Source organism: Syngnathus scovelli, chromosome 18 (genome assembly GCF_024217435.2).
Source record: "Syngnathus scovelli strain Florida chromosome 18, RoL_Ssco_1.2, whole genome shotgun sequence".
Taxonomy (NCBI): domain Eukaryota; kingdom Metazoa; phylum Chordata; class Actinopteri; order Syngnathiformes; family Syngnathidae; genus Syngnathus; species Syngnathus scovelli.
In genome coordinates, this window is record NC_090864.1 from 11,521,253 (window position 1) to 11,547,574 (window position 26,322).

At 45.1% G+C, this 26,322-nt stretch overlaps 6 protein-coding genes across 7 annotated transcripts; 3 read left to right on the top strand and 3 right to left on the bottom strand.

The window, feature by feature from the left end:
* Window positions 1-1,834: 1,834 nt before the first annotated feature.
* Window positions 1,835-4,244, top strand: nanog (nanog homeobox). The gene is made up of 4 exons (XM_049748809.2): window positions 1,835-2,493; window positions 2,817-3,193; window positions 3,270-3,413; window positions 3,610-4,244. Exons 1-4 carry the CDS (start codon window positions 2,079-2,081, stop codon window positions 3,964-3,966), a joined length of 1,293 nt encoding a protein of 430 aa, XP_049604766.1. The 5' UTR covers window positions 1,835-2,078; the 3' UTR covers window positions 3,967-4,244.
* A 64-nt stretch (window positions 4,245-4,308) lies between these two features.
* Window positions 4,309-8,285, bottom strand: tm9sf1 (transmembrane 9 superfamily member 1). Of its 2 annotated transcripts, none has more exons than XM_049748794.1 (9): window positions 8,088-8,285; window positions 7,259-7,470; window positions 7,025-7,156; window positions 6,674-6,796; window positions 6,195-6,553; window positions 5,958-6,112; window positions 5,701-5,886; window positions 5,329-5,602; window positions 4,309-5,190 (listed from the first exon to the last, which is right to left on the bottom strand). In XM_049748794.1, exons 2-9 carry the CDS (start codon window positions 7,463-7,465, stop codon window positions 4,797-4,799), a joined length of 1,830 nt encoding a protein of 609 aa, XP_049604751.1. In that variant the 5' UTR covers window positions 7,466-7,470; window positions 8,088-8,285; the 3' UTR covers window positions 4,309-4,796. The 2 variants fall into 2 exon arrangements, with proteins under 2 accessions (XP_049604751.1, XP_049604750.1); XM_049748793.1 differs by having other exon boundaries at window positions 7,803-8,285.
* Window positions 8,286-8,367: 82 nt separating this feature from the next.
* fen1 (flap structure-specific endonuclease 1) lies at window positions 8,368-11,094 on the top strand. Its single transcript, XM_049748814.2, has 12 exons — window positions 8,368-8,499; window positions 8,794-8,912; window positions 8,986-9,088; window positions 9,206-9,308; window positions 9,397-9,460; window positions 9,570-9,679; window positions 9,830-9,966; window positions 10,056-10,122; window positions 10,224-10,355; window positions 10,420-10,571; window positions 10,662-10,776; window positions 10,900-11,094. Exons 2-12 carry the CDS (start codon window positions 8,831-8,833, stop codon window positions 10,975-10,977), a joined length of 1,143 nt encoding a protein of 380 aa, XP_049604771.1. The 5' UTR covers window positions 8,368-8,499; window positions 8,794-8,830; the 3' UTR covers window positions 10,978-11,094.
* A 10-nt stretch (window positions 11,095-11,104) lies between these two features.
* On the bottom strand, window positions 11,105-17,304 carry pck2 (phosphoenolpyruvate carboxykinase 2 (mitochondrial)). Its single transcript, XM_049748792.2, has 11 exons — window positions 16,705-17,304; window positions 15,883-16,095; window positions 15,614-15,798; window positions 14,854-14,924; window positions 14,639-14,774; window positions 14,205-14,392; window positions 13,796-13,958; window positions 13,522-13,737; window positions 12,880-13,017; window positions 12,654-12,749; window positions 11,105-12,499 (listed from the first exon to the last, which is right to left on the bottom strand). The coding sequence occupies exons 1-11, from the start codon at window positions 16,734-16,736 to the stop codon at window positions 12,027-12,029; spliced, it is 1,911 nt and encodes a 636-aa protein (XP_049604749.1). The 5' UTR covers window positions 16,737-17,304; the 3' UTR covers window positions 11,105-12,026.
* Window positions 17,305-18,175: 871 nt separating this feature from the next.
* On the top strand, window positions 18,176-20,739 carry psme1 (proteasome activator subunit 1). The gene is made up of 11 exons (XM_049748821.2): window positions 18,176-18,389; window positions 18,583-18,615; window positions 18,904-18,966; window positions 19,072-19,185; window positions 19,320-19,365; window positions 19,499-19,596; window positions 19,711-19,779; window positions 19,862-19,929; window positions 20,009-20,063; window positions 20,146-20,232; window positions 20,546-20,739. Exons 1-11 carry the CDS (start codon window positions 18,351-18,353, stop codon window positions 20,624-20,626), a joined length of 753 nt encoding a protein of 250 aa, XP_049604778.1. The 5' UTR covers window positions 18,176-18,350; the 3' UTR covers window positions 20,627-20,739.
* Window positions 20,740-20,871: 132 nt separating this feature from the next.
* dcaf11 (ddb1 and cul4 associated factor 11) lies at window positions 20,872-26,257 on the bottom strand. Its single transcript, XM_049748795.1, has 15 exons — window positions 26,056-26,257; window positions 25,223-25,472; window positions 24,986-25,113; window positions 24,786-24,904; window positions 24,542-24,606; window positions 24,197-24,297; window positions 23,910-24,056; window positions 23,684-23,738; window positions 23,362-23,430; window positions 23,083-23,140; window positions 22,672-22,857; window positions 22,381-22,534; window positions 22,098-22,250; window positions 21,902-22,008; window positions 20,872-21,691 (listed from the first exon to the last, which is right to left on the bottom strand). The coding sequence occupies exons 2-15, from the start codon at window positions 25,456-25,458 to the stop codon at window positions 21,620-21,622; spliced, it is 1,650 nt and encodes a 549-aa protein (XP_049604752.1). The 5' UTR covers window positions 25,459-25,472; window positions 26,056-26,257; the 3' UTR covers window positions 20,872-21,619.
* Window positions 26,258-26,322: the final 65 nt, after the last annotated feature.

Here is a 26,322-nt window from a genome sequence, read left to right on the forward strand (position 1 = left end):
ACGTACTGATAAACACAACACTCTCAAAGTGGTGTTTAGTGTTAGAGTGAACATCTCACTGCATGACCTTTGTGTGGCCTTTTCGAAAATGGAGAGGAAAGTTGACAGAGAGCAACAAGTGGATGTTCGCGCATATTTTCTCTGAAATACCAACCAATTGTGCTTGCCAATTTTTCTAGGAATTCAATATTATGATACAGTACCCGACAAAACATGCAAACTAAAACAAGGTCACAGTCACGTTTTTTCACTCGCAGTAACGCTCATTGGTTACTCACGGTTCATGGAACATTTAAGCCTTTATGATGTTGGGATACGAAATGATGAGATTGTTGCCATGGTTACTTGTATGTAGCCACAGGTGTTGGCAGGCATTCATGGAATAAAGACTCTATTTGATTGAGTCATGTTTTGATTCAATCATTCAAGCTTTTTCAATTCAAGTCAGCTGTTTCACTTCAACTACAAGTGGCCACCTCACGATCTAAATGAGGAACTGAAGCAAAGCTGCATCAAAGATTCAAACTTACTTCTATTGAGGGAGCCATTTAATGATGTTTCTCATCATGGCTACTTTATTCGGCAGGCAGCACAGCGAGTTAGCACACCTGCCTCCTTCACAGGTGAGAGGTTCAAGGCCTTCTTCCATATGGGGGTTTTCACCAGATGCTTCCACAGTCTGAAAGCATGCATATTGGGCTCATTGAAGACTCTAAATTGCCCATGAATGTCAATGATTGTTTTTTTTGTGTGTCCTGCGATGCACTCGTGAATGACCCTTCATTTGCATAGCACTTTTCCTCCTATGAGGCACTCGAACGTGCCCAAAATCATCTGGGATAAGCTCCAGCAGGAAAATGTAAGATTAATGTATTGTTGAATTCCATTAACTTTCAGTAAATAAATTGTCATGGGAATGTTATCATATGAAGCATGTCTGATGAATGTCCTATACTCCAATGATGGCTCGTCAATTGGTGTGGGCCGGAGTTGATATTTAAAAACAGGCAGAAGGGCCAGGTCAATTGCAGATGAGGCATGAAAGAAATGTTTTTAAGATGATTTTTTTCTCCATCCATCCGTCCATCCATGTTTTATTTTGCAGTACGTGCAGTTATGAATGACTATGTCATCATTAAGATCATTACTGTGTGGGTCACTGTGGGTTCAATTCACTTCATTCATTTCTCACGCAATGATGTGATTAGCTCTGTGATTGAATGGCGAGCAATTTAGGTTCTAGTCCACCTTTCAAAGACAGCTATACTGGAAACGTTTAAATCAGTGCACCAAATACTGCAGGACTTACGATAACGTAAATGCTTGTTAGGCCAAATTAAAGACGGGAAAAGGACTTTCAAGGAAAATGCAAAGTGAATCAAAATCGCAATATGCTTCAGAAATATTGCAATACAATTTCTTCTCTTAAACATTCAGCCCTGGTGAAGAGTATTACCAATAATTGATGTCATGTAGGAATGTATTTAGTTATATTTATGAATAAAGGCAACAGGTGGATGTTTTATTCTGAAATGTCATCATGCTAAATTACAACATGATACGTTTTCATTTTAAAATGTGCAACACTTCCTAAGCTCCCAAATTACGGTTTGAAAGTTCAACTGCGGTCATCAGAGCACATTCCCAATGCTAATGTAAAGACATCAGCTCACTCACACATCACAGAAAGTCAGTCGAGTTCAAGATCACAAATGCTAATGTGGGCCCATCAGCTTCACTCTTATCTTATCACATCACATCATCACATCAGCGCTAACTGAATCATTACCACGTCAATAGAAGCAAGGAGGGAGGAACACCAACAGCAGGCAGGCAGGCAGGCAGGCAGGCAGGCAACTTTGATGGAAACGACCCGCCTCATCGGAATCGTCCTCCCTTGCCAACAATCGCAAATGTGGGCTGCAGGTGAGCTCAGCCGATTGGTCCAAATCCAAAGAGCCACCATCTCCACCTGAAGACGCCTCCTTAAAAACAGCCCCCATGGAGGTGGCGCCGTTTTCAAATAGAACTTAACCAGTGGGCCGGACCGAGGTCGTCCCGATTATTTTTTTGAAACAATGGCAGACTGGAAGACGCAGATCAACTACAACTACAACGCGTCCTACCATGCCTACGCTTACGGCCTGATGTATCAATCCGGACACGACCAGAACCACCTCCACGTTACCGGCTGGAGCGAAGGGGGGCCATCCGATTTTAATAACTACACACCTGGGATGACGCAGGTCTACTACGCCGCCGCAGCCGCGGCCGCCAGGACCCGTGCAGAGTCTCCGCCTCATAGTCCGGAGCAGCGCGTTGCCAACGGTCATTGCCATTACCAGACCTCCGGTCTCGTCTACCTCGACGAGTGTCAAGCTGGTCGCCTGCAGGCGGCTGGAACGCCCCGAGCCGACTACGAGACGCCCGCTGAAGAAAGCAGAAAGGCCGTCAGCGATTCCACAAGCGACTCGGAGGCTCACGCCTCTCCTGGTAGGTCCATTTAAAAAATATATATATATATTTTTTTTTTCTCACGACTCAAGCTTCCAGGTTTACAGGCTTAAGAGCAGCCCTGCAGGCTACTTATGTGGTCTTTTGTGGGCACCATGTTTGTGACCCACTGACCTTTAGGATCCTATGAAAACTATGAAATTGTCTTACAGGTTGTTATTTAGTCATTTTCTGATTGTCATGAAAAGACCCACTTCCTTGGGGGCTTTTCCATACTATATTCAAGGTTGCCCATTTGTCAACATTAGCCGTACGGATGGAGCAACAATCTGAATGAATAGTCTTCTTATATTCTTTCTCAGATTCATGGAGTTTTAGCAGTGGCCGAGAAAGTGGTCTTCCACAGGCAGACCCCGGCGCTTGGGTGGAGAAAGATCCCGGCATTGATCCAAACAGCAGGAGCCCTGACGCAGGAGACCATGTTTCAAGCTCCCTTATAGAAGAGCTGCCCTCCTGCAATGACATGGGCAATCACAATGCTCTGACTTTCTCCCTACAAGCGCCCTTACTGGCCCCAAACAAACTAAGCACTAACGCTGGGACCCCTAAAGGAAAGGTGCGCGTTTCCTTCTCCGAAAGCCAGATGAACGCTCTCGTCCAGCGTTTCAGTGTGCAGCGATACCTCACCCCGGCCGAGATGAAGAACTTAGCTGAACTCACGGGGCTTACCTACAAACAGGTGAAGGCTTTATGTGAGAGTTTGAATTGGACTATTTGAAATAATCCTCTTGAATGTTTCTTCTTTTTGCTTGTAGGTGAAGACCTGGTTTCAAAATCGAAGGATGAAGCTTAGGAGACACCAGAAAGACAACAATTGGGTGTCAGAACGCTACACCACCACCACCACCCCGGCCACCAGCAAGAGTCACAGCCAAGCTGTAATGAACCACGCTCCCCTTGTAAGCACATACTATTGACTGTTTTACACTTTGGTGTCACAAATAGCTTGTCTGGAGGTTTCTTGTTTGCCCATAAGAAAAATACAGCAGCTTGGACATAGAGTGACGCGTCCATTATGGAGGTCTCACCACAGTTTGGTCAAGGCAACGAAAAAATGGAACTTGCATCTGATGACCACCTGTCTTGTCTTTTCAGTATCAAGCAGAAAGCCAAAGACCACCACTTAAGGAGCACTACAACCAGACCATGATGGAGCCAGCCTTCAAGAAAACATCTCCACCCAACCTGGCCTTCTATCTTGCTCGGATGGGGAATAGCGCCGCATCTGCTCCTTATTCCACATGGTCGGCCGGCGCACCTCAAGCTGCGATGGCCGCTAGGTCCCAGGCGGTTGGCTGGTCTGTGCCTCCAGGCGTCAACCAGTATGACTACTACCCGCCGGGTGCGTTCCATTCGACCGAGCCAGACACCAGCTTGGGTGGCAAAGATGCAGAGTCCGTCAGCGGCCATAACACACAAAATCTAGTCGTTGTACATGACATGGGCCAGTAGGGTGCTTCTGTTGCGTGTGCATTCTTCTTTGCAGAGGTCCTGAAGTCTGTCTTTTTTTTGTTTTTTCCCTTCATCATGTGGGTGTATATATTTGAGCAAAACTATTTTTGCCGTTTTTAACACCGTTGAATTTTTATATACAACTACTTAAAGTTTGATGGTGTGCTCTATGTACACATCAACACCTGTTTTTTTGGAAATGTTTGAAGATAAAGGACTGATTTAAATCTGCCCAAAATTTCCCCTATAAATAAATACATTTGTATGGAGACCAACAATGTCTTTTGTGTCTATATTTAGTTATATAACACCTTGATTTGCAAAATACAATTCCCAGTAAGCTATTGGTCTATTAGTGTTTTATTAAAAAGAGAGGAAAAAACGAAACAAATAACAGTTGATGGTGGCCACAATGTCAATATTGCTCTCCTCACTGATATTATGCAACCCATTTTCCCTAAATGGCATCAAAATGTCATTGGCTGCAGGGTTCATGAAAAACACCACCTTCAAATAGTTCAGGCAAAGAAGACCTTTTCAAAACACCGTAAAATTACTTCCGAGTTTTTTTTTCGGGGGGGATTTGTCGTACTGACATCATTTTTGAATACAGTTGGGCTCCGTTTACCGTCCTTTTAAAGTAGTTTGCCAACAGCAGAAACATCTGAGTCCTGATCATACTCAATTTAGTTTATCCACTCATCCCACATGCAGCCTTCATCTGACAATCCATGATTATGATCACGATATATTGTCCCCATGTGGGGTGTGTCCATGAGCAAGAATAGGAGACCAAAGCCAGCTGTTGTGTGTGATCACCTTTCCAAAGCCTAGTCCATCTTAAGACTGCGGTAGATGTAGCGAATAAAAGTCAGCGAGGCCCAGAAGGACACGCTGCCCAGCATCAGTGAGAAGACCAGCGCTGTGAGCAGAGAGTAGCCAAAAAACTCCATGCTCTGCACAAGGCCACTCATGGAGGACCTGTTCTTGTAGTAGAACACGGAGTAAACAAAAATGAAGAGGCCGGTGGAGCCCGTGCTTAGCACGCTCCGCCACCACCAGCGGTAGTCTTCGCCCGACAGCAGGAAGTAGGTGAGGGCTACCGAGATGCAGGCGCCCACAGAGAGGAGGATGGCAAAGACGCACAGCAGAACGCCGTACAGCGTGTAGGGTTCCCTGCCCCACACTGTGGCGAAGATGTAGTAAAGCTCCACTGAGATGGCACTAGGAGGGATGGAAAGCGCAAACTCAACTGCTATTTGGGACAGAAAAAGACATCACGAGGGAGGGAGGGAGGGAGGGAGGGAGTATTTGGGCCATGCTGCACCACTCCTTTGAGGCCAAACAGCAACACCGTCTCACCTGAATGGCAAAAAGCCACCAATGGCCATGTGCACGGCAGCGTGCTTGTACCAGGGCTGCTGCGGGATCTGCCGGGCGATGTTGCGAGTGCGGCAGGGGGCTTGGAAGCTCCCCGCTCGGTTCTTGCCCACGATGCCGCCGATCACGGTGAGCGGGAAGCCCACCAACACCCAGGCGCCCAGCAGGAGCAGCACGGTGCTGGCCGGCAAGGCTTGCGTCGAGCCGCTCCACCAGTGGACCGAGTTGACCACGCTCCACGTTAGGAACAGAGGAGCTGTGGGAGTCCATTGCTTAGTTATTGTCAATGCTCATTCTCAAATTCTCACCTCACTGGTGAGATGCAACCCACCCGAAAACCAAAAGGAGACCCACCGGAAAAGAGGCTGGAGGTCAAGATGATGTTCCACACCCAACGCTTGCCGTTGATTTGCGTGTAAAAGCTGCAGGAGATGTAACCCGACACACAGCTGGTCAGAGCGTACAAAACGATGGCCGCAGAGTTAATGGCACCGTGGTGATGCACGTTGAACATTCCCAAGAGCGCCATGACGATGATTCCTACAAGACAGTGGAACCGGATCAGAAGGGATATTGCGATGTTAAGACTTGGAGAAGGAAGGAAAAAGCACCTGTGGCCAGGGTAAGGAACTGGGCCCCCACGCCTAACACGGCACACAGCAGGCTTTTGTAAGGTGGGAAGCGAAAGACGTCAGTGTGGATGATCTTCCAACCGTTGTCTCCTTGGTCCAGGTCATCGCAAGCCGCGTCCTCCTCCACATTGTACCTGCAGATGAGGTCAAGCGCGTAAGAAGGCAGGACGCTACTTCTCCGACAGGACGAGAACAACAAATCATCTTTGAACAGACCTGGCAAAGTCATTCTTAAGGACCCGCATGAGAATAATGATGACAAAGCCCAGCAGCAGCACCACCAGCACCAGCGAGTTGATGATGGACAGCCAGTGGATCTCTAATGTTTTGGGGAAGAAGGAATAGTCGCGAAGGCGCTCCGCTCGACGAGCGTGAGGCAGGGGGGACTCGAACCAGCGCACGCTGTACGTGTGCGAGATGGTCAGACTTCCTCCGCCGACCCCGACGCCACCCACGGCTGCTCCGGCACCGTCCTCCAAGGGGACAGGTTTGACATCCTTCACGGAGACATTGGCAAAGATCACCGAGTTGCCGTTGTACTCAATGTTGAAGTCCAGGTGAGTCCACAGGCCCACCTGTTGGTGGCAAGAGGAGCACAAAGTCAAAGAAAGAAGATTGCAACAGGAACAAAAGTAGGAATGTAAACTACATGGTTTGAAAAATTGTTCTCCACATTGAGACGTGAAAAGAATTACTTTGTGGCTGTGAGGCAGGAAGCCACTCTCCTCTATGTATCCAACAAACCCCCAAAGTGGAATGTCATCCAGGACAAATTCAAAGTAGTACAGCTCCTCAATGGCCTCGCGGAGCTGGTCCACCTAAAACATTGTTCAAAAACACATCTTGCGAGTCCCAAATGTCAAAATATCATTTGTGATCTTAATTCAATGAGAGAAAAAAAAGGTATCTCTGCATGAGGACACTGACTTAAAATCTAGACTTGGATCACTGAGACACAGAATTAAGATTTTAAAGCTAAATCAAGAAATATTCCGTTTGTCCAGCAGTGTATTATATTCAAAACTCTAGAGCCCTTTTTTTTTTACCTGTTTCTCTGAAAGCGTGAGCTGGCAAAGAGTTTTCTTCTCAACATTTTCTCGAAAGCGAATTTGATACATTGATTCTGCCATTCTGTCACCATCCAGCACTTCTCCCAAACTAAGAGACTTGTGATGCACCTGCAGAACAAGGATGAATGGAGATGGAACAAAACTTCGCCCCTGATTCCATCCATCTATTTTCACGCACAATATAAAACTTGCGAGTGACATCTGACTGACCTTCTCTGGCCGGCAAACAGGCAAGGTGTAGAAGTGATACGTCTCCTGAGGGTTATGGTAAGGACCCACTTTGTTGACGTACATGGTCACATTGTCCCCCTGCTTGTAGCCGAGTGCCCCGGCTGACAGGAAGCACAGGAGCAAGACGTGAGGCTGGATCATTGTATTCCGCTGGCCGCCTGACAGGTGTCCTCTTCCACAGCGCATGACTCCTGGTGCAGAAAAAAAAAAGGTCTCCATCAATTTTCAACACCTCGTTTAACATCATTTGAGTGGTTCAGTTGGGATTTGTGCGCTCTGGCATCTGCTCCAAGTGTAAAGTGCCCTGAGATCACTTCTGACAACTGAATTGAATGGAAATCCATTTGATTTGCTGACATAGAATGCTTTGCATACAGTAGATTCCATTTGGAACTAAATAAGGCTCTCTCCCACCAACATCATCACACCAAATCAGATGAGCACTTCCGTATTGGTTTGCCATTGCTGTTGTCAACATTTGGCCAAGCCAATGCGAGCAATTAGCAATGCTGATCCAACCAACCTGTTTTCCCGTCGGAATCTTCGAACTCCAGGCCCCCACGTCTACGTCGGAGCTCGTGTATGCACTTCCAAAATAAACATTCGGAAGAATTCTCGGCGAATTATGCTCAAGCGTTATACACGCGGACGAGCCATTGACGTCCAAATACTTGAATGATAGTACCGACGCAAGAAAACTCAAGCACGAAAGCTGCGGCGTCTGTCTGACTGACTGACTGACTGACTGACTGACTGACTGACTGACTCCACGTCACCTCAGCAAAAAACAAAAATTAGGAAAGCTCACTTCAGTTTTCCGGAATGGGCGGAGAAAACAAACGTCGACCATGTACTTGTCTCGCTTGTGACCAAATTCAATTCTCCCCCGTGGACATTTTGAAAGGACTTGAATGAACTATTGATCTATTCCGGTTATACGCCAGCAAACGTGTACATTTCAAATGAATGTCAAACGTCAACCTGGTGGCAACAACTGCATATTGTTTGCCGGATTTCCTCGACGCCTAACTGGCCAATCAAATACAATCTTGCTATAGCAAGTCCTAGTAAATGCATATGAACGCATCGATGGAAAACTCTTTGCTGTCGTTATTAGTGTTCCACTCGATAGATAGATTAGTTGTGCCTGCTAGTCTATTTCCCGCGAAATTGACGCACTTCCTAACATCTACTATATCGCGACACTTGAAGGAGAACTTGTAAGTATTTGATGAAACAATTTGGAGCTAATTTAACGTTTATTCAGTCAGTAGGAGTTTTGTTTACTTCTCAGTTTTGCTGAATAAAACGCGTTTCTAGCTAATGGGGGGTAAAAATGTGCCTTCCCTAACCGTACCGTTGAAGGCATCAGTTAATGGTGGTGCTCTGTGTTTGACTCTTCTCCTCCATCAGCATGCATTTAACACATTGCATGCGTTTTGCTGACATTACAGTACATGAGATGAGATTAGAAGAGCAATCACTATAATAGTTTGGAATGCTTTTCTTTTCAGAGCTTCTGCATCTTGATTTGAGCTCCGCACGACCACAATGGGTATACATGGACTTGCCAAGCTCATTGCTGACCTGGCTCCGAGGGCCATAAGAGAGCAAGACATCAAGAACTACTTTGGTAAGGGATGATTATGACAAGAGCTCCATTGTGGTTATGATGGATAAACAAGACTGTGACCCCCTCTGTCCAGGCCGAAAAATTGCTATAGATGCTTCCATGTGCATCTACCAGTTCCTGATTGCTGTGCGACAGGATGGCAACGTACTGCAGAATGAGGATGGGGAGACAACTAGGTACAGCTCCTCCTAACATAACACAAAAAGAAGCATAATGATTAGTCAATGCAATCGATTTAAGTAACAGACTTGGTTGTTTTGTCTCCGCTGCTTTTAATGACTCCTCATTTCCAGCCACCTGATGGGAATGTTCTACAGGACCATCCGCATGTTGGAACATGGCATTAAGCCCGTTTATGTGTTTGATGGCAAGCCCCCGCAGCTCAAGTCCGGAGAGGTTTGTTTCAACCAATGCTGGCGTTGTTCAATATACTATTGAACTGCTTAGAGTACCCCTCCAACCTTGCTCCTCTGTTTCACCATAGCTGGAAAAGAGAGTGGAGAGAAGAGCAGAAGCTGAGAAAATGCTTGCACAAGCCCAGGAACTTGGTACACTATTCTATTGACTTTTTCAAAAATGTTTCTTCTAATTTATTTTACAATTGTACAGATTGTTGTTAACCTAAACATTTTTTACCCCCCCCCCCCCCCAATTTAGGGGAACAAGAAAACATCGACAAACTCACAAAGCGCCTGGTCAAAGTCACCAAGCAACACAATGATGAGTGTAAGAAGCTGCTGTCCCTCATGGGAGTTCCTTACATTGAGGTGAATATGACATTGGCTTTGTTTTACAATTGTTCCTTTTCCAAGACTGCTAACGTGTACACAGTTGTGCCATGAAGGTCTGAAGATGAAAAAGGGAGCTTGTTTGCCGCCGTCTGCTCACAGCTTGAATGGTGTTTGATGTGTTTGCAGGCGCCGTGTGAGGCGGAGGCCAGCTGTGCCGCTCTGGTCAAAGCAGGGAAGGTCTTTGCCACAGCCACGGAGGATATGGACGGCTTGACATTCGGAACCAACGTCCTGCTAAGACACCTCACAGCCAGCGAAGCAAAGTAAAATCTAATTGAGGATTTGGAGAATTGGGACTCCCCTTGAACATACTAAATATACTAGCTCCCATCTTTTTTTTTTTCTTTTCTAGGAAGCTTCCAGTCCAAGAGTTCTCCTTCAGTCGCATTCTTGAGGACATAAACTTGACCACTGAACAGGTCAAAATAAGGCCTGACCAAAATGCCAAATATATTGGCTGAAAATGATCCTGAAACTAAATCAACGATTGCCCGATTAAAATATTTGCCTTTCCCACCAGTTCATAGACTTGTGCATTCTGCTGGGATGCGACTACTGCGGCACCATCAAGGGGATCGGTCCCAAGCGAGCCATCGACCTGATCAAGCAGCACGGCAGCATCGAGGAGATCCTCAAAAACATTGACTCAAATGTAAGGTTGATGACGTTACAAAAGTGTCAGGCTTGTTGAATTCATTTGTTTTGCTTACGTGTAGAAGCACCCGGCTCCAGAGGACTGGTTATACAAGGAGGCCAGAGAGCTGTTTCTGAAACCCCAAGTGGTGGATTGTTCCCAAGTGGAGCTGAAGTGGAGCGAGCCGGACGAGGACGGGCTCCTGCATTTCATGTGTGAAGAAAAACAGTTCAGGTCAAATACAAGCATGCGTGGCGTGGCGTGGCTGCCAAAGTGCCTTTTGTCCATTGCTCACCTTTCCAATTGAATTGTGTGTCAATGCAGCGAGGACAGGATCCGCAACGGCTGTAAGAAGATTGCAAAGAGTCGCCAGGGGAGCACGCAGGGACGACTAGACTCCTTCTTCTCCGTCACTGGCTCGCTGTCGTCCAAACGGAAGGTACTGTACTCGAGTCAAGGATGAGAAAGGAACCTTCTAACAATGTTAGCGTTTTGTGAAATATAATAAACGGAAGAAATGTGTAGCTGTGTTTTGCTATATGTACTTTTATTTCCCTCATAGGAGCCTGAAGTCAAAGGCTCTGCGAAAAAGAAGATGAAGACTGGAGCCACACCAGGAAAATTCAAAAAAGGAAAATGAAAGCCTCCCAAAAACTCCAAAGTACAATGAAATATTTGACCTCACCTCTTTCAAATGTGTTTAAAGGCTGTTGTGCATGATTTTATGGAATAAAGTAACGTTTGTTGGAGATCATAACTATAGAAACTCATTTCAACATTTTATTGTTTGAAATATTTTGTTGCAATTTTTTGCAACAATGACACAGGCACTTTGAGATATATCATTGCACTGTACAGGAAAACAACATTGCATATTGCTATTTCGAATTCCTAGAAAAGAAGATCACAGTTGCAGTTATTGCTCCGTATTACAATTCACGTGACCTGGAATTATACAAATCAAACCATTTACACAATTGAATGTGTAGCGATTTCGATTTAGTGCAGACAGCTGTAGTTATGACTTAGAAGAGTTTTGGGGGTTTTTTTCTAAGAGCTGCTGTAAAAATGCTTCAAAACATCTTTACGGGTTAGGCCCAAAGTCACTCTACTCAAAATAAGCAAGATAGGAAATGTGTTAAGGCCTTTGTGGTTTCAGCTTGTAAACATTAGCATGTCGTACTGAAGCAATATAGCCTTCATCTCAGCACCAACAGTAGAATCAATATCAAGTACGCAAGAGAGGTATTTGCATTGTTTAATTATTAGCTTTTCCTGTCCTATGCCCCTGAAGTTATTTCCCTCCCTCCCTCCCTCGGAAGAGGAGGAGGTCTGGCGTGAGCAATTGCACACGCGCAAAGAAATGCGGTAGCATCCTCTTATAGACACATCTATTTTGTTTGAACAAGGCCAACATGTCTGATATTCACACTCACAAACATCATTAGGTACACCTGCACAAATCAAATGGTGTCGAGCAGAGAGCAGAACAAAAAACAGCCCAGCTTCATGTATATTTGCTGTCTAGTTGTATACGCACAAAAATAAATCATCTAGCAATGATATATTAACTCAAGCAAATAAGTAAGCATGATCATTTACGACGGCAGGTGTACCGAAAATGCTGTGTCAGTGTGAGAAGAAAAGAAAATGTAGCCGGTGGCTGTGATTGCACCCTTACTGCAGGCGTTATTGGGCATGAACCCTGTCCTCCAGAGCCTTCAACTCAGCCTCCACCTGAGCAGGCAGGTCAGCACCCACCTGCTGGCTGAAGTACGCTCTCAGCTCCTTGGTCTCGTTCTGCCAGAAGTGCTTGGGCAGGTCGAAAAGGGCGCCCATATCTACGTTGGCGCCCAAGCCCTCGGTGTTGACGGCGCCGTCCTCCGGCAACCAACCTACGGCGCTCTTCTTGGCGCCCTCGTCGTGGCGCTCGCGACCGCAGCGCTTGAAGATCCACTCCAGCACGCGGGAATTTTCACCGAAGCCTGGCCAGAGGAACGCGCCGCTGGCGGGGTCCTTCCGGAACCAGTTGACGTGGAAGATCTTGGGCAGGTGAGTCGGGGCCTTTCGTGTCTCCATGCTCAGCCAGTGAGCCAGGTAGTCCCCGAAGTTGTAGCCGAAGAATGGCCGCATGGCAAAGGGGTCGTGCATGATCACCTTTCCTGGAGGGAAGAGCGGACACCTTGTACAATCATTTGCCATTTATTTTTTATGATTCATTTGATCAAACAGGATTACGAGTAACATGTATTGTGTGGTCACCATTTGGTGCGTTTGCAAAAGATATACTATTATTCCATGAGCTATATTGTGTACCTTGATGCTCAGCAGCTGCTGTGGCCTCAGACCTCATTGCAGCCCCAACAAACACGCCGTGTTGCCAGTTGAAAGTCTCATAAACCAGAGGAACTCCTGATGACATTTTAAGGAGGAAAATCACTTGATTTTGAACAAAACAAAAAGACCTGACTTCCATTCAAAGTAATATTGTGCCAACAACGCCAATACGTCGAAGCGGATGTCAGCAAAGAGCAGCACCCACCTTGCGGCCTCCGACCGCCGAAGATGATGGCATCGATAGGAACGCCCTCTTCGCTCTCCCATTGAGGGTCAATGATGGGGCACTGAGCTGCCGGCGCACAGAAGCGGGAATTGGGATGGGCGCAAGGTGTGCCGCTTCCTGTTTACCACAAAAACATTTGGCACTTATCATCATGACTGAAAGTCAACATTTTCTTTGGATTCACAAAACAGGTCAGGTCAAACAAATATCAAGTGTTCGTGTGGCAAGAGGCAACTTTTCTTTTGAGTAGGTAAGAAAAACATTCAAAGCCTGGTAGAACAGCATTCCATCGCCTCACTGGAGTCTGAAGCCATGTTTCATGCATGCATGCTGTTGTGCACTAACACTTTAACATGCACATTGACCTCGGTTAAGAGCAAATATTCCATCTGCGTCATTCTGTCCAGTACGCAATGCTGAGTTTCTAGTTTGCGTGTGTGCTTCATTATCTTCTTTACAAACATTTGACTAGTGCTAGCAGCACAAGAGGTCAGACAAAAGATATTCTTTAGCACTTAAACATAAAAAGTTGTAATGCAAACAATAAGGACAATTACAAAACCTTTCGAGCAAACGTTTGAGTACATCTCTCGTCATCCAGTGAGTATCATTTGAAGATACCTTGCTTCCAGGTTTTTCCATGCCAATCCGTCAGCGTGACACCAGCCGCGGGGGGGGCCAGACCCTCCCACCATACGCCTCCGTCGCTGGTCTCGCCAACGTTGGTAAACATGGTGTTTTTGGCGATGGTGCTCATTGCGTAAGGGTTGGTCTTATCGGAGGTTCCCGGAGCCACGCCGAAAAAGCCGTTCTCGGGGTTGATGGCTCTCAGCTTTCCTGCGCAACGGAAAGCAGGTGAGACGATGAAGTGACACGGAGCAGAGTCTTCTCTCACCTTGGGCGTCGAACTTCATCCAGGCGATGTCGTCGCCCACGCATTCCACCTTCCAGCCTGGCAATGACGGTTTCATCATGGCCAAGTTGGTTTTACCGCAGGCGCTTGGGAACGCCGCTGCCACATAACGCTTCACTCCTTGAGGATTGGTGATGCCCAGGATCTAAAAATGTACAAAACATGCGAGTAATCCGCCGATTCACAAAATGGGGCATTTGCGTTATCAACATTTTCCGTTTCAGATTTTTAGTAAAAAGTAAATCAGAATGATTGAAAAATAATATAATATGTAAAACATTTAGTCATATTTATGAAAACACGGCTGGGTTTAGAACTGGTGGAATTTGGGTAGATCAAGAGAGAGAGTGACAGAGAACATCCAGCCTGTTTCGGATGGATCCATTCTCACCAGCATGTGCTCTGCCAACCATCCTTCATCCTTGGCGATTCGTGAGGCGATACGGAGGGCAAAGCACTTCTTCCCCAGGAGGGAGTTTCCTCCGTAGCCGCTGCCATAAGACAAAATCTGTCTGCTGTCTGGCAAATGAGAGATCAGCACCTTGTCTGGGTTGCAGGGCCACGCGTTGACCAGTGGAGCTGAAGATGGAAAGAAAATCCAATGGAAAATACCACACCGCCATGGATCTCACAATTGTTTGTACTTAATCAGCATGATACAATTGCATGGAAGAGTCTGACGAGACAACAAACATTCAAATCGCTGATGAAGCTCCGACGTCGATGAAAGAATGCCTTACGTCACATTGAAAATAAATCCATACAAAAAGCCAGGTAAGAAAACAACCATTGTGTCATGCAACGCCTGCCTGCCTGCCTGCCTACCTGTTAGTGGAAGAGGCCGCCCTAAAGAGTGCTGACAACGGACAAAGTCCACTCCCTCGGCCAGCTTCTTCAGAACAGGCGTGCCCATGCGGGTCATGATGCCCATACTGGCCACCACGTACGGCGAGTCCGTCACCTTAATCAAGAATAAAACTCTCTTTTGACTTTACAGTACATCCAAGTATATACAATATGTATTGTTTATCATGTAATACCTGGACACCATATTTTGCAAGACTGGAACCCACTGGACCCATACTGAAAGGAATAACATACATGGTGCGACCTGGAGAGCACAAAAACAAAACAGGCCAGCTTTGTTTATTTGAATTAAAAAAAAAAAAAAAGAAAATTGCCACAACAAAGGATCTCATGCATTCTCACCACAAACCGTGCTGCCTCCTTGCATAAATTAATAAATAAAATGATGAGTCTGTGAGTCACATTATTTAGACATGATACATAATGGACGAGCTGTACTATGATCTAAAAATTGACCAGAAACAATTTAAAAAAAATCAAAAATAATCCATGGCATGCGGGAACACACGCACAGTGTACATTGTTAAATGAGCAATGGTGAGTACAACAACCAAAAATTCTACTCAAGTATTGTTACATTCAAATAGTAAGACTCAAGTAAAAAAAAAATGGTTTTTCCAAATTACCTGAGTAAGAGTCAATAAATGACTGTTCAGCAAAAAAAAAAAAAAAAAAAACACAGGTAGTCAGTAAGTTTATTTTGAATTTGCATAAACCTGCCTACGGTGAGGAACAAAGAACTTCGAACAGGTTTGAGTGGGTGGGACTGAACTAATATTCACACATTGTCGTTAGATAGTATTGGAAATATCAATATATTTTGTAATGTTCACTAGTAGATGGCAGAACACCTTCGTCTTCACTGTCCTACATTCCCAGACCAAGTTCATGAAGGGCAAACTTGTGTACAAGATTGTGAGTTTTGCAACATACCTGCCATGCATCCTGGGAAACGCTCCTGTCTCGCTCTCTGCCAGTCGGATTGGCTCATCCAGCTGCCCAGTTGGCTCTTGGCTCCTCCAGCAGGGATGGGGATGGTGTCTCTCTGGTTCTTGGTCACAATCACCGTCTTGCTCTCCACCCGAGCCACGTCTTTTGGGTCCGTGCGTGCCAGCCAGCTGTCACAAGCAGCGCACGTGTCCGTCAACCTTTAAAGCCTCCCTCCCTCCCTCCCTCACACACTCGGAATGGAATCAATTTACCAATTGTCATATTTGGGGAGTCTCTTGACCATGCCTTCTTTTTCCAGGCCTGCCAAGATGTGAGCCGTCTCCTCCGGCGTGCCCGTCACCACATGCACCCCGCTGGGCTTGCACTCGTCCGCCGCGCTCTTCACAAACTCCGCCACCTCAGGAGGCAGCGAAGGGATGGAGGCCAGGGACCGAAGTCCCAGACTGCCACCGACAGCCCCTTTTCTGCAGCAGACATGATGTCACGACGGCAATTTTATGACAGGGGAAAGTGACAGTGGAAATGACGTGATATCTCGTATACACTCAAGTAAACATCAACAGTCAGGAAATGGCTGAGCTGTTGTTAAAATGAATGCTAATTTTATTACCGACATTTCCTAAGAGGACAATTCAATTTTCCTAAGTCATGGGTCACCAAAGAAAATCACGCATGATTTGCTTGGCATGGTGAAAAAAAAAAAAAAACCTCTTGAATCTTTACACCACATACCCTTCCATTAAATGGACTTCAAGATGGTGATGACGAGACGCTTTTTGTACTAGCCATTTAAATGTATTCTGCACATTAGTGTGTTAAATATGCTTAATTGGTTTTTAGAATTACACAGCTGGGCCGGATCAAATACTCTCAAGGGCTCTACATGGTCCATGAGCCATACGTTTTACTTTAAAAAAAAAAATCTTAATTCGACTTTTTAAAGCAAATGCAGTGTTCAGGTCTCTTTGACGAGAGTGAAATGGCAAGAACTGTCAAGCAAGCAAAATCAGGTCAAATACAAGCCGTGTTTAAGAGAGTCAGAATGAAATCAAATCATAATGAAGTGCGCTTACCTTCGTATAACTCCCAGGAATAGGCAAGACATCTTTGGTGCAGAAAAAAAGGTTCAACTTTGTAAGTTAGCGTCAAAAAAGGCACATGAAAAGCGAGCTCGAAGGGCAGCGGCTGGTCGCTCAGACTCAGAGCTCGGCGCGGCTCATATCTAGCTGGACTCGGACTCGGACTCGAACTCGGAGGGGACCTTGCACTTTGCTCAGCGTGCACATTCACACGAACACACTGATGTCAGCAGCACCCAAACCTCGTGGCTTAGTAGACAGAAAAGTCAAAGTTGGCTGGAGCGTTAGAAAAAGGCGAAAAGCACCGCCGGCTCTTTTCGAAAATGAATGACAGGGTGTCCCTCAAGAAGTCTACTCCCAGGCCGGTCGTGTCCTCTCATTGGCCTGTTCTCTTTTTTTTTTCTCTTCCCCAACCCCCTTCACTGTCTGTCCATCCGCTCAAGTCAAATCCACGGCCGGCTGACGCAAGTTTCCAGAGTTCCTACGCCAGAACAACCACGGACGTGAGGCGAACATCGTTCCAAAAAAATATTTAAAAAAAAAAAAAAAGAGAGAGAGCGATTGCGAGGCCGGATCTTCAACCCGGAAGTAGATCTTCAACAGAAAAAAAACCACATCTGGAAGCAGTCACACAATGATTGCCAAACTGGTTTTCAAACCTGTTGCAGTTCTGCTTATGTGCAACAAGTTGATTGCTGTCATGCCATGTTGTTTTTGCACATGCTCCATCCAAGAAGCTTAACGTCGCTTGGTGTCTGAAAACCATCATTACTCCTACAACCTCTGAGGCTGAAACAATCGCCACAATCATTTTGGAAGTCACAGTCCAATCAAAGAATCAACAACCAATGGAGCTCTCATGTCAGTGTAAACAAGTCGAGCCTTTGCCCTTTGGCTCCGACCAAAAAGCACACTTTTAATGAGTGACTTATTATGTGTCACTTCTGCCCCCCAAACATATCATTTTAAGTTTAGTTGATGTTGTCCTTCACAATAATAATAATAAAAAGTTGTTGTGGTTTACCTTGCCTACATAGTAGAGTAGGTTGTCAGCACTATCTAGTAGTCATAGTATTGGGGGGGGGGGGGGGGGGGGGTGTCATCAAGAGAAACATACATAAGAAAAATGAAAAATGGACAGGCGGATGGACAGATGAATGAATCTGAAAATATATAACATGCAACTGGAAAAGATAAGACCTCAAATCTTGAAAAATAAATGGAAATGAAAACCGAAAAAAACTATTTTACACTTAAAAAAACTTTTCATTCAAGTATTTCTATTTTGAATACATTGTTTTATTTTTCAAGATTCAAGCTCAACACGTTTATTTTCAGTTCCAAGGTATTTCAAGTACGAGTTTTGTTTTTTCAAGTGCAAGACCTTTGACCCCAATCTACTACCGCCATCTTTCTCTCCATAGCAACCCGGCGGACATTAGGACCCGCGGCGACTATCGCCGAGTAGGCATACACTTGGGGGCGTGTTTAGATGTAGTTTTTTGATTCTTCTTTTGTCTTTTAGTTTCGTTATTCACTTGTTAGCAGTGTTTGATTAAAGGCTGCTTTCTGTCCGCGGCGTCTGCTTCCCACTGCCACAACACTCCTCCATTTTGAGTGAATTTCAATTTTAGGAAGACATGGCCGCTATGGATGTCTGTATTGAGTCGAAGCAGCAGGTAAATACGGGTGTTTCAATGTCTTGTATCATGTTGAACCAGTTCGACACAATACATTGACGAGCTAAGGTACTGCTAAAAAGAAAAGTGGCAATGGGTCGTGTCATGTGAGCCGTTGGCAGTGAACTGTTGTGTAACGAGAGCATCGAGCTGACACAATGAAGATAGTTTTACATGTTTCTCTTATTTTCAGGTGGATGACTTCTTCAAGAAACTCACCAAGGAGGTAATGGAGCATACTGTCGACTCATCCACCAAAGATATCATGCGCGTCAAGCTTAGTTTCGGTTTCGTTTTCAAATTCCAGGAAGACGAATGACTACAAATTAGTTGTGCGTGTAATTTCAAAGCAAAATACCCTGCTCAAAGTACTCGCAATTTTGTTTTGTGACGCTCGTGGGGAGAACTCAAGCTGTGCGTGCGTTTGCTCTTTTTCTTTTTTAAGATTGGTCTTCAACAGTTGCATTTGACATGTTCTTGTCTTTCTTTCTTTCTTTCTTTACATTGAAAAAAGGCAGAAGAGATCGTCTCAACATTTTTCCCTCAGATGATCGAAGCGCTGCAGGTGCTCCTGAAGGTTAGGGTTCAAATTAGATCGTACAAGAAATAGAATAGAATATCAAATACGTTCATATAAACTAGTGCTAATATTTTGAACAATAATTATGGTTGTTGCTGTCAGACCTTTTTCAGTGGTGATGCCCGGGCATCCCTAAAGGCACCGCTGGATATCCCCATCCCGGATCCTGTGAAGGAGGAGGCCAAACGCAAGAAGAAGGAGGAGGAAGAAAAAGATGTAGGAAGCTCCTGGGTCATATGGATGGGCACATCCCAAATACACTTGTTCCCTCAGCAATCAACCACTGCACTAGCAGAAGACAATTGATGAGAGATAAAAAAATAAAATTGCAACCTCTACTCTCGTTGCAGAAAACAGCAAAGAAAGACAAGAAGGAGGAGGAGGAGGAGGATTCAGGTTAGTACCTTCAAGTTAGGAACCACACCTGGGAATTATATGCTTCAATAGTTTCCCTTTAGTAGCTGTAATTTCACACTTATTTTAATAGCATTTCTCCTCACCAAAAAGTCATTTATGTTGTGCGTAACAGGGCCTAATTGTGGTCCTATCTGCTGCAATGAACGAGTGGAGACGCTCCTGAAAGAGGTCAAGCCTCAGATCCAGACACTAAAGGAGAAGATCAACACGGTCAGTCTCTTATGTGGATACTACAAAATGTAACATTTATAACTAGCTCCACATTGGTTGTTTGCATGGATAGTAATTATTTCTGATTTTTTTTTTTTTTTTTTTATCTTTCAGGTGACCATGTGGATACAACTTCAAATCCCCAAAATTGAAGACGGTGACAACTTTGGAGTTGCAGTGCAGGTCAGCAACAGAATAAATCTAACGACTTCATCACTTTTGTGGCTGTGTTTCTTCAAGTATTTTGCTTTCTGTTTTTTATCAGGAAAAAGTGTTTGAGATGTTGACAAGCTCACGCACCAAGGTGGAGGGATTTCAGACTCAGATTTCAAAGTCAGTGTACCAGTGTGTGTGTGTGCGTGTGCGTGCGTGCATGTGTGTGTGCGTGTGATGTAATCCTATGTGCTTTCAGGTATTACAGCGAGAGAGGGGATGCAGTCGCCAAAGCGTCTAAAACGCCCCATGTGGTCAGTAGTTTTGTTTGTACTGAACTACTATTTTTTTGGTCCTACTGTTTTTGAACGCCATGTCGTTGGGTGTGGTCTGCAGGGTGACTACCGGGAGTTGGTTCACGAGTTGGACGATACTCAGTACTTCGAGCTCCGTCTAATGGTCTTGGACATGTGTGCCACATATGTAAGAAGCTGCCATTTATCAACTAGCGCTTTGATGCCAGTTATCGCTCGCAACTGAACTCAAATACTAAAAATACTAATAGCTTTATCATGCTGTCAAGTGAGTTCACTTATCTTATTTGACAAATATTCAGTGCTACCACATTTTGCTGGTCCATCCTTGTCCGTTTGTCGTTCTCCAGAATATAGTCATCCCTCTGTCCATGTCACCGGTCCATGTGTATAAAAAAAAAAAACATCACACATCACAGTCAAACAGATCCCACCCAATTGCCATTTGCGTGTGTAATCTTCTCCCCCTTTTCTCCGGCCAGGCCGCACTGTACGACATTATCAGCAAGAACTACGCCAAGATTAAGAGGCCCCGAGGAAACTGCAAAGCTCTTATCTACTGAAGTGTTGGACCCCCAACAAGAGATGCAATTGACAAAAACTGGAGATGCCATACAGTGCCATTTTTGAACACATTTTGGAATGTATTACCAAATAAAACAGCAACAGTCTTGCACTCGTCCTCGAATTTGTGAAAAATAGCTCATCGGTGATGGCACATTATTTAGAAGAAAGACATCAGTAGACGTTTGAAAATCCAAGCAATGGAAGAGGTTTCTAGAATTGTTTCTTATAAAGCAAACAGAAACACAAGTCAACGTTTTAATGATACTGTCAAACGGTGTTGAGAGAAATATGATACAAGTGCCAGAAAAAGGCAAGAGCAAATCTGTAGTGCTTGCCACGCACACACACACACACACACACTCACACATACACTCTTATTAATTGGACACATTTTGTTCATGTTTAACAAAATGCATTTTAAAAAATAATTCATTTTTCAAGAGGTGCCTTTCAGCCAGGAATCCAGAACAGCATTCCCGCCGCACAAAGCTTTTGATTTCTAAGTATTAAGACAAAATGAAAGAGTGCAACTAATGCAGCCACTATGCGCTGGCAGGCGCATGAAAGCTATGAAACTTAAATTTGGGGGTTTACTTTTCTCTGTGTTATAATTTGGCCCCTGGGAAGAGATAAGAGGCGACGTCTTTTCAACACACTTGAGATTATAAACGTCAATAGAATACTATACAATTTATACACAATTGCCTTCCGCTTATCCCTACTGTGTTGAAATATATTTCACATTTAAAAAAAACTCAATAGTTAAGTCAATTCAGCTTTTGGCTCTGCACCAAAGAGTCACAAGCCATAAGAAAAAAAAGAAAAGGTTGCGCTTGTGACTAAAGCAAGCGTGGAGGTGTCTGTCATATTGCAATCGTATGAGCCAAGCTCAGTCTGTGGAGAGCGGACTCCCCTCCCTCCCTGCCTCCCTCCCTGCCTCCCTCCCTCCCTCCGTCCGTCCGTCCTGGTCTCCTGCCGGCTCCAAGCTGTCATTCTCTCTCCCGCTCCTCGTCAAGAGGGTGAGTTTGTCTGTGCTCCCACATTTGTACAACACAGTCCCACTGCGGACACATGAGCACAATAGAACTTCTTACTAACTAGTTTGAAATGTTAGTATTTTTATGTCGGGTTGTATTTTATTCTATTCTTATTCTACTTATTTTTACCATCTTCTATCATTTTTGCTGCTCTAACAGTCCTGGACACATCAATGCATTGTCTTCAATCAAATTGCACACTTGAAGCCTGTAAACATGAATCACGGCACTCACAGAGCTACTGATGATGCTGTCCTCATACGGGTGCCAAGTGACATCCCTGACGCAGGCACCGTGACCCAACAATTTGGAAACGACAGCACCCGTCAGCACGTCGTAGACTGGCGCCGGCGAGGACACGCAACGCGCGTAAAAAGACAGGTTACACTCCAGAGGAGTGACGGCTGGTGAAAACGGAAGTTCCACTCACTGACAATCTTGCCGGTGGAGCAGCCAGAATAGATGAACCTCTGTCCCGTGCTGAATTCGGGTGAGAAACGGCAGCGAATGAGCGTGTGCAGGACGCCGTGGCCACGGTACGTCATCACCGAAGTGTCGCCGGCTATCTTATGTCGCCTCAAGGCTGCGGCGAGAGCAAAGGGAAAAGTCACATTCATTTATTTATCTTTTTTGATCCAAACTTGTCGAACCCTTATGCATTGTTTACGTCACTTGGGTTTTGCTCTCTGTGCCGGCCCAATGGGACTCCATACCTCTTTGGGGGACCCGCTGCCAGCGGTAATCCCAATTCTGCTGGGTGACGGCCAGGCGAGAGGCTGCCAATCCCTCTTTGGGTGAGAACTTCCTCACGTCCCAGAGCTTGATGGTCTGGTCCTTTGAGTTGCTGATCAGATAGCGAGCATCGCCCTGGCACAGCATGAAGAATGACAATGATACATTAGAATTTTCAACCATTATAAACGTTGGATATTATGAAATACAATTTCAAAGTCTTCCTGCGGTGAACATGAGGTCATGTTAGCTTGGACAAATTGATAAGCCACCTTGCTGTGGATGAAGGTGATGCCATCCCGGTGGCCCGCCAGCTGTCCCACAGGCTCCGGCCGATTTTCCCGTAGCGTCCTCCTGTCCCATACTTTGCAGAGCGCATCGTCGCTGCCGGAGAAGAGCAGCTGGGACGAGCTGTCGGCAAACGCCACCGCGTTCACGTCATCCTCGTGGGCATCGATCTGACAAAGATCAGAGCGAGAGCGAGAGAAAAGACACCATTTCAGGGGGAAAAAAAGAGATTTGAGATGGGAGGATGTTATCTAGTGGTTGACTCAAATTGCAACCCACATGAAGTGATCCCAATGTTTTCTATCCATCTCTCCATTTTCTATTGCTATTGATATCAGCTCAACTAAATTGGGCTCACCTCAACTGCACATACAAAGTGAGCCACAAACACTCACCTTCAGTGTCCTTTTATTCTGCTCAAGGTCAAAGACATAAAGACAGCCGTCATTTGCTCTAAACGGTGAGGAAGAGACGAGAACAAACTAGTGTCATTCAGAGGCTTATTGTACGCAACCATCGACAATTCGAGTTAACCGTGTGTCATGTCTCAATTGAACAAACAGATGTTAGGAGATTGAGATGTTTCTGGGCTATACGAACAAACAAGACAATTTCATTTCAACCGGGGGGGGGGGGATCTTTATTATCCAGAAAAGCAAAGTGCACTCACTCACCCTCCCAGAATCTCTTTTCCATCTGTGGATGCAGCAAGTGAGAACACACAGAACCTCCTCTCATCCGGACTACAAAACAAAAGAAAAACACATGCAAAGATTCAACACCAGACTGTAGAAATCTTGATGCATCACATCTTTTAACAATGCACATGACCTTTATGGTGGCGAGTTGGTAACACAAATGGCAAACAATGAATGTGAGGAAAAATGATTCTTATCTATCCAGATGGGAATGGAAGGAAGAGTATATCCGTTTGCTGAGTAGTGGCAAATTACCTGCTGTGAAAATGCTTAAGTTACTATGAGGGGAAACACTAACTTGAGGTCCAATGCAGTGTGGTTTTCACTGTCCCCATTGATACTGCACAGATGAACTGCAGGGGAGAAGAAGGAAGGAAGGAAGAAAGAAAAAGAAATGAAAAAATACACCAGCTGCTCTCTCACAGTCAAAGAGTAGCAATTCCTTCAAATGATCGCCAGACAAGTCCGCGCAAAGCGGACAGTGATACAAGTTCCAGGCTCAATTGCATCATCTAGGTACTCACTGTAGTCCGACCAGCTGGAGTAGAGCACGTGCTGCGCGTCCGGCGTGAAGCAGACGTCCAGAACGCTCCAGCCGACATCTCGAGCCTTCACCGTTTGCCGTAGCAGAAAGCGACCTCTGCTTGTGTCATACAGGCGGATGTTCTGATCTGAAGCAGAAAATACTCTTAAAAAGGAACAAACCGTATTGAGCTTAGTTTCAATGCCTCCGTTTTAAGGCTTTGAATCCAATCATGACCACCTCATGCACACTAGTAGGTATCAACAACTTTTGGTGTGGGTCATTTACCCTGGCAGGCAGAGAGAAACATGTTGCCGTCCTCGCTGTAAACGCCACAGAAAGCTTTGTGGTTGTATTTAGCCTTCTGAGAGACATAGTTTGGCAGGAAACTACCATGGGGGAAAAACACAAGGGATGCAATGATTCCTAGGGCTGCTCCATTAGGAATAAAAAAAGAAAGAAATAAGCACATTATTTGGTTCAATATTGAAATTGGGGCAGCATTTATTGAACATTTTTAGAACAATATATATATATATTTTTTTTAAAACACTCCGTTAAACGTGTTGGGGAAGTTCAAAGTTCAGTTCAAGTGAAGTTCCAAACGTATTCTGCCTTTTGTGAGTCACTTACTGCGAGCGGATGCGACTGCACTCTCCATGGGAAAAACTCGAGCCTTTACATCGTCCTTGTGCCCTCTAATCAAGACAAAAGTAAAAAAAAATAAAAAAAAATGCACACACACATTAATACATAACTAATAAGGACTTTTGGGGCTAGCGTATTACTAATCATATCAAAAGTGTTTATTAATTGTCAATGAATGGATTGTGCCACCTCTGCTTTTCAGATTTGACAGTTGAGCTTCACCACTCACCTCTGTTAGCATGTGCGTGAAACTTGTTTTGCCTTTCAGGTCGGACGAAGCAGTGGCCACCAGGATCTGAGTTCGGATCTCACTGCGGTCCACCTCATGCGTGTCAGGCTGGGTGTCCACTATGAGGGTAACGCACAACACCACTCCGAATTGGCCACAGTTAGGCAGAACATTTGACGGCGGCTTCCTTCCGGGTTTACCAGGAGGATTGTAGTGGTTTGCCAGCCGACCCTCCCACGCCCCGTCGCTGTCCTCATCGGAGTCGGAGTACGACTGGACCAGCTGCAACCCTGTGGCTCCACTGCCATGGACCAGTCTGACCTGGCCCCTGCACAAACACACAACACAAGTGCTATCAGAAGGACCGAACCGAAACATGGAAAGGAAGTAGTCATTGGACTGGAATGTGCTCAGCTTGTTAAAGCAATCAAATTCACCTCCTCAGTAGATAAGCCAGCACTTCAGCTAAGTCAACGTCCTCCTCTGATGCTGACACTGCGTCTCCTTGCTGCCTGCTGCTGCTACTATGACTACTGCTACTGCTACTGCTGCTGCTGCTCCTGCTGCTGCTGCCGCCGCCCTGGCTTTGCTCTTCTAAATCGGACTGATCACCTGGGTTGTCACTGGAAGATCCCCTTCCACCAGACATCCCAGAACTGGACTGAGAGCCCATAGACTGAAGAGCACCTGGCCAGAAGAAAAGGTTGACATTAATATGACACCTGAGTATTCAATGACATTTCCTACATACATAGAGCAGAATATTAACCATATTAGCATAGCTGAATTTCCATAAAAGATGCCCTAATTTTATTTTATTTTTTTATGTTTTCTTTTAAAACCTGTCAAGTGAGACACCGCACTCAGCAATGCGCAACGTTACAATCCAACAATCAAATGGGACTGTTTTTAATTTTGCTTGACGCTAATATTTTGGATGCATGAAAACAATATTGACAAAGATTATACGACCTAACAGTAAATATATTGAAATAACCCGACAGAGGTAAACAATGTGATGATATAACTAGCTGATAACACCCAAACAATATCAAAGCGTAGATCCTTTGAATCCACTGGACATCCGGCTAATTGGATATCAAGAAATGATGTAGCTTGGAGACTGCTAGTTGGAGTCATCTCTCTATTTGACATATTTAGCACACGTCTTGTACTGTTTGCTTCTCGTGCTCTTGCTCTTGCTCTTGCTCTTGCTACATTCGGGGGAGCTAGCCCCAATGCTAAACGACGACTTTGACGTCAACAATACCGTTTGGATGTCAAACGGTCTCCTTGACACCGCTCTGAGGTTGATTGGCCCGTTTTGATACTTCTCAAGAGAAAAACATGAAACGTCTTCTGGTTGATATCAAATCCCAAAGTTGTCTGCACGGTGCTTCATCTGTTGGCAAGTGGGTGATACGCCATGTTGTTTACAAAAGTGTACCGCTGCCCCTTCGCCGTGACGTCACTGGCAACGCCGAGGCTTCCTGGTTTAAATACAATGCAGTAATATAAGAATGAATTATGTAATGAC

Bases quoted from the DNA above. Each gene is read 5' to 3' on its own strand.
- dcaf11 (XM_049748795.1), bottom strand. From the start codon at position 25,458: ATGGGCTCTCAGTCCAGTTCTGGGATGTCTGGTGGAAGGGGATCTTCC. The intron at 22,858-23,082 runs GTGAGTGTTTGT...GATCTTTGTCAG, and splicing joins AGAATAAAAGGACACTGAAG to ATCGATGCCCACGAGGATGA. The intron at 21,692-21,901 runs GTGAGTGCCGTG...ATGTGTCCGCAG, and splicing joins ACAGCATCATCAGTAGCTCT to TGGGACTGTGTTGTACAAAT.
- nanog (XM_049748809.2), top strand. From the start codon at position 2,079: ATGGCAGACTGGAAGACGCAGATCAACTACAACTACAACGCGTCCTAC. The intron at 3,194-3,269 runs GTGAAGGCTTTA...TTTTGCTTGTAG, and splicing joins CGGGGCTTACCTACAAACAG to GTGAAGACCTGGTTTCAAAA. The intron at 3,414-3,609 runs GTAAGCACATAC...TTGTCTTTTCAG, and splicing joins TAATGAACCACGCTCCCCTT to TATCAAGCAGAAAGCCAAAG.
- psme1 (XM_049748821.2), top strand. From the start codon at position 18,351: ATGGCCGCTATGGATGTCTGTATTGAGTCGAAGCAGCAG. The intron at 18,616-18,903 runs GTAATGGAGCAT...CATTGAAAAAAG, and splicing joins TCAAGAAACTCACCAAGGAG to GCAGAAGAGATCGTCTCAAC. The intron at 19,186-19,319 runs GTAGGAAGCTCC...CTCTCGTTGCAG, and splicing joins AGGAGGAGGAAGAAAAAGAT to AAAACAGCAAAGAAAGACAA.
- pck2 (XM_049748792.2), bottom strand. From the start codon at position 16,736: ATGTCTTGCCTATTCCTGGGAGTTATACGAAG. The intron at 12,750-12,879 runs GTGGGTGCTGCT...AAATGTCATCAG, and splicing joins CGGCGGTCGGAGGCCGCAAG to GAGTTCCTCTGGTTTATGAG. The intron at 12,500-12,653 runs GTACACAATATA...TCTTCCCTCCAG, and splicing joins AGCAGCTGCTGAGCATCAAG to GAAAGGTGATCATGCACGAC.
- fen1 (XM_049748814.2), top strand. From the start codon at position 8,831: ATGGGTATACATGGACTTGCCAAGCTCATTGCTGACCTGGCTCCGAGG. The intron at 9,089-9,205 runs GTACAGCTCCTC...CCTCATTTCCAG, and splicing joins GAGGATGGGGAGACAACTAG to CCACCTGATGGGAATGTTCT. The intron at 10,123-10,223 runs GTCAAAATAAGG...CTTTCCCACCAG, and splicing joins TAAACTTGACCACTGAACAG to TTCATAGACTTGTGCATTCT.
- tm9sf1 (XM_049748794.1), bottom strand. From the start codon at position 7,465: ATGCGCTGTGGAAGAGGACACCTGTCAGGCGGCCAGCGGAATACAATG. The intron at 7,157-7,258 runs GTCAGTCAGATG...CTTGTTCTGCAG, and splicing joins CTGTTTGCCGGCCAGAGAAG to GTGCATCACAAGTCTCTTAG. The intron at 6,113-6,194 runs GTCTGTTCAAAG...CCTCATCTGCAG, and splicing joins CTTAAGAATGACTTTGCCAG to GTACAATGTGGAGGAGGACG.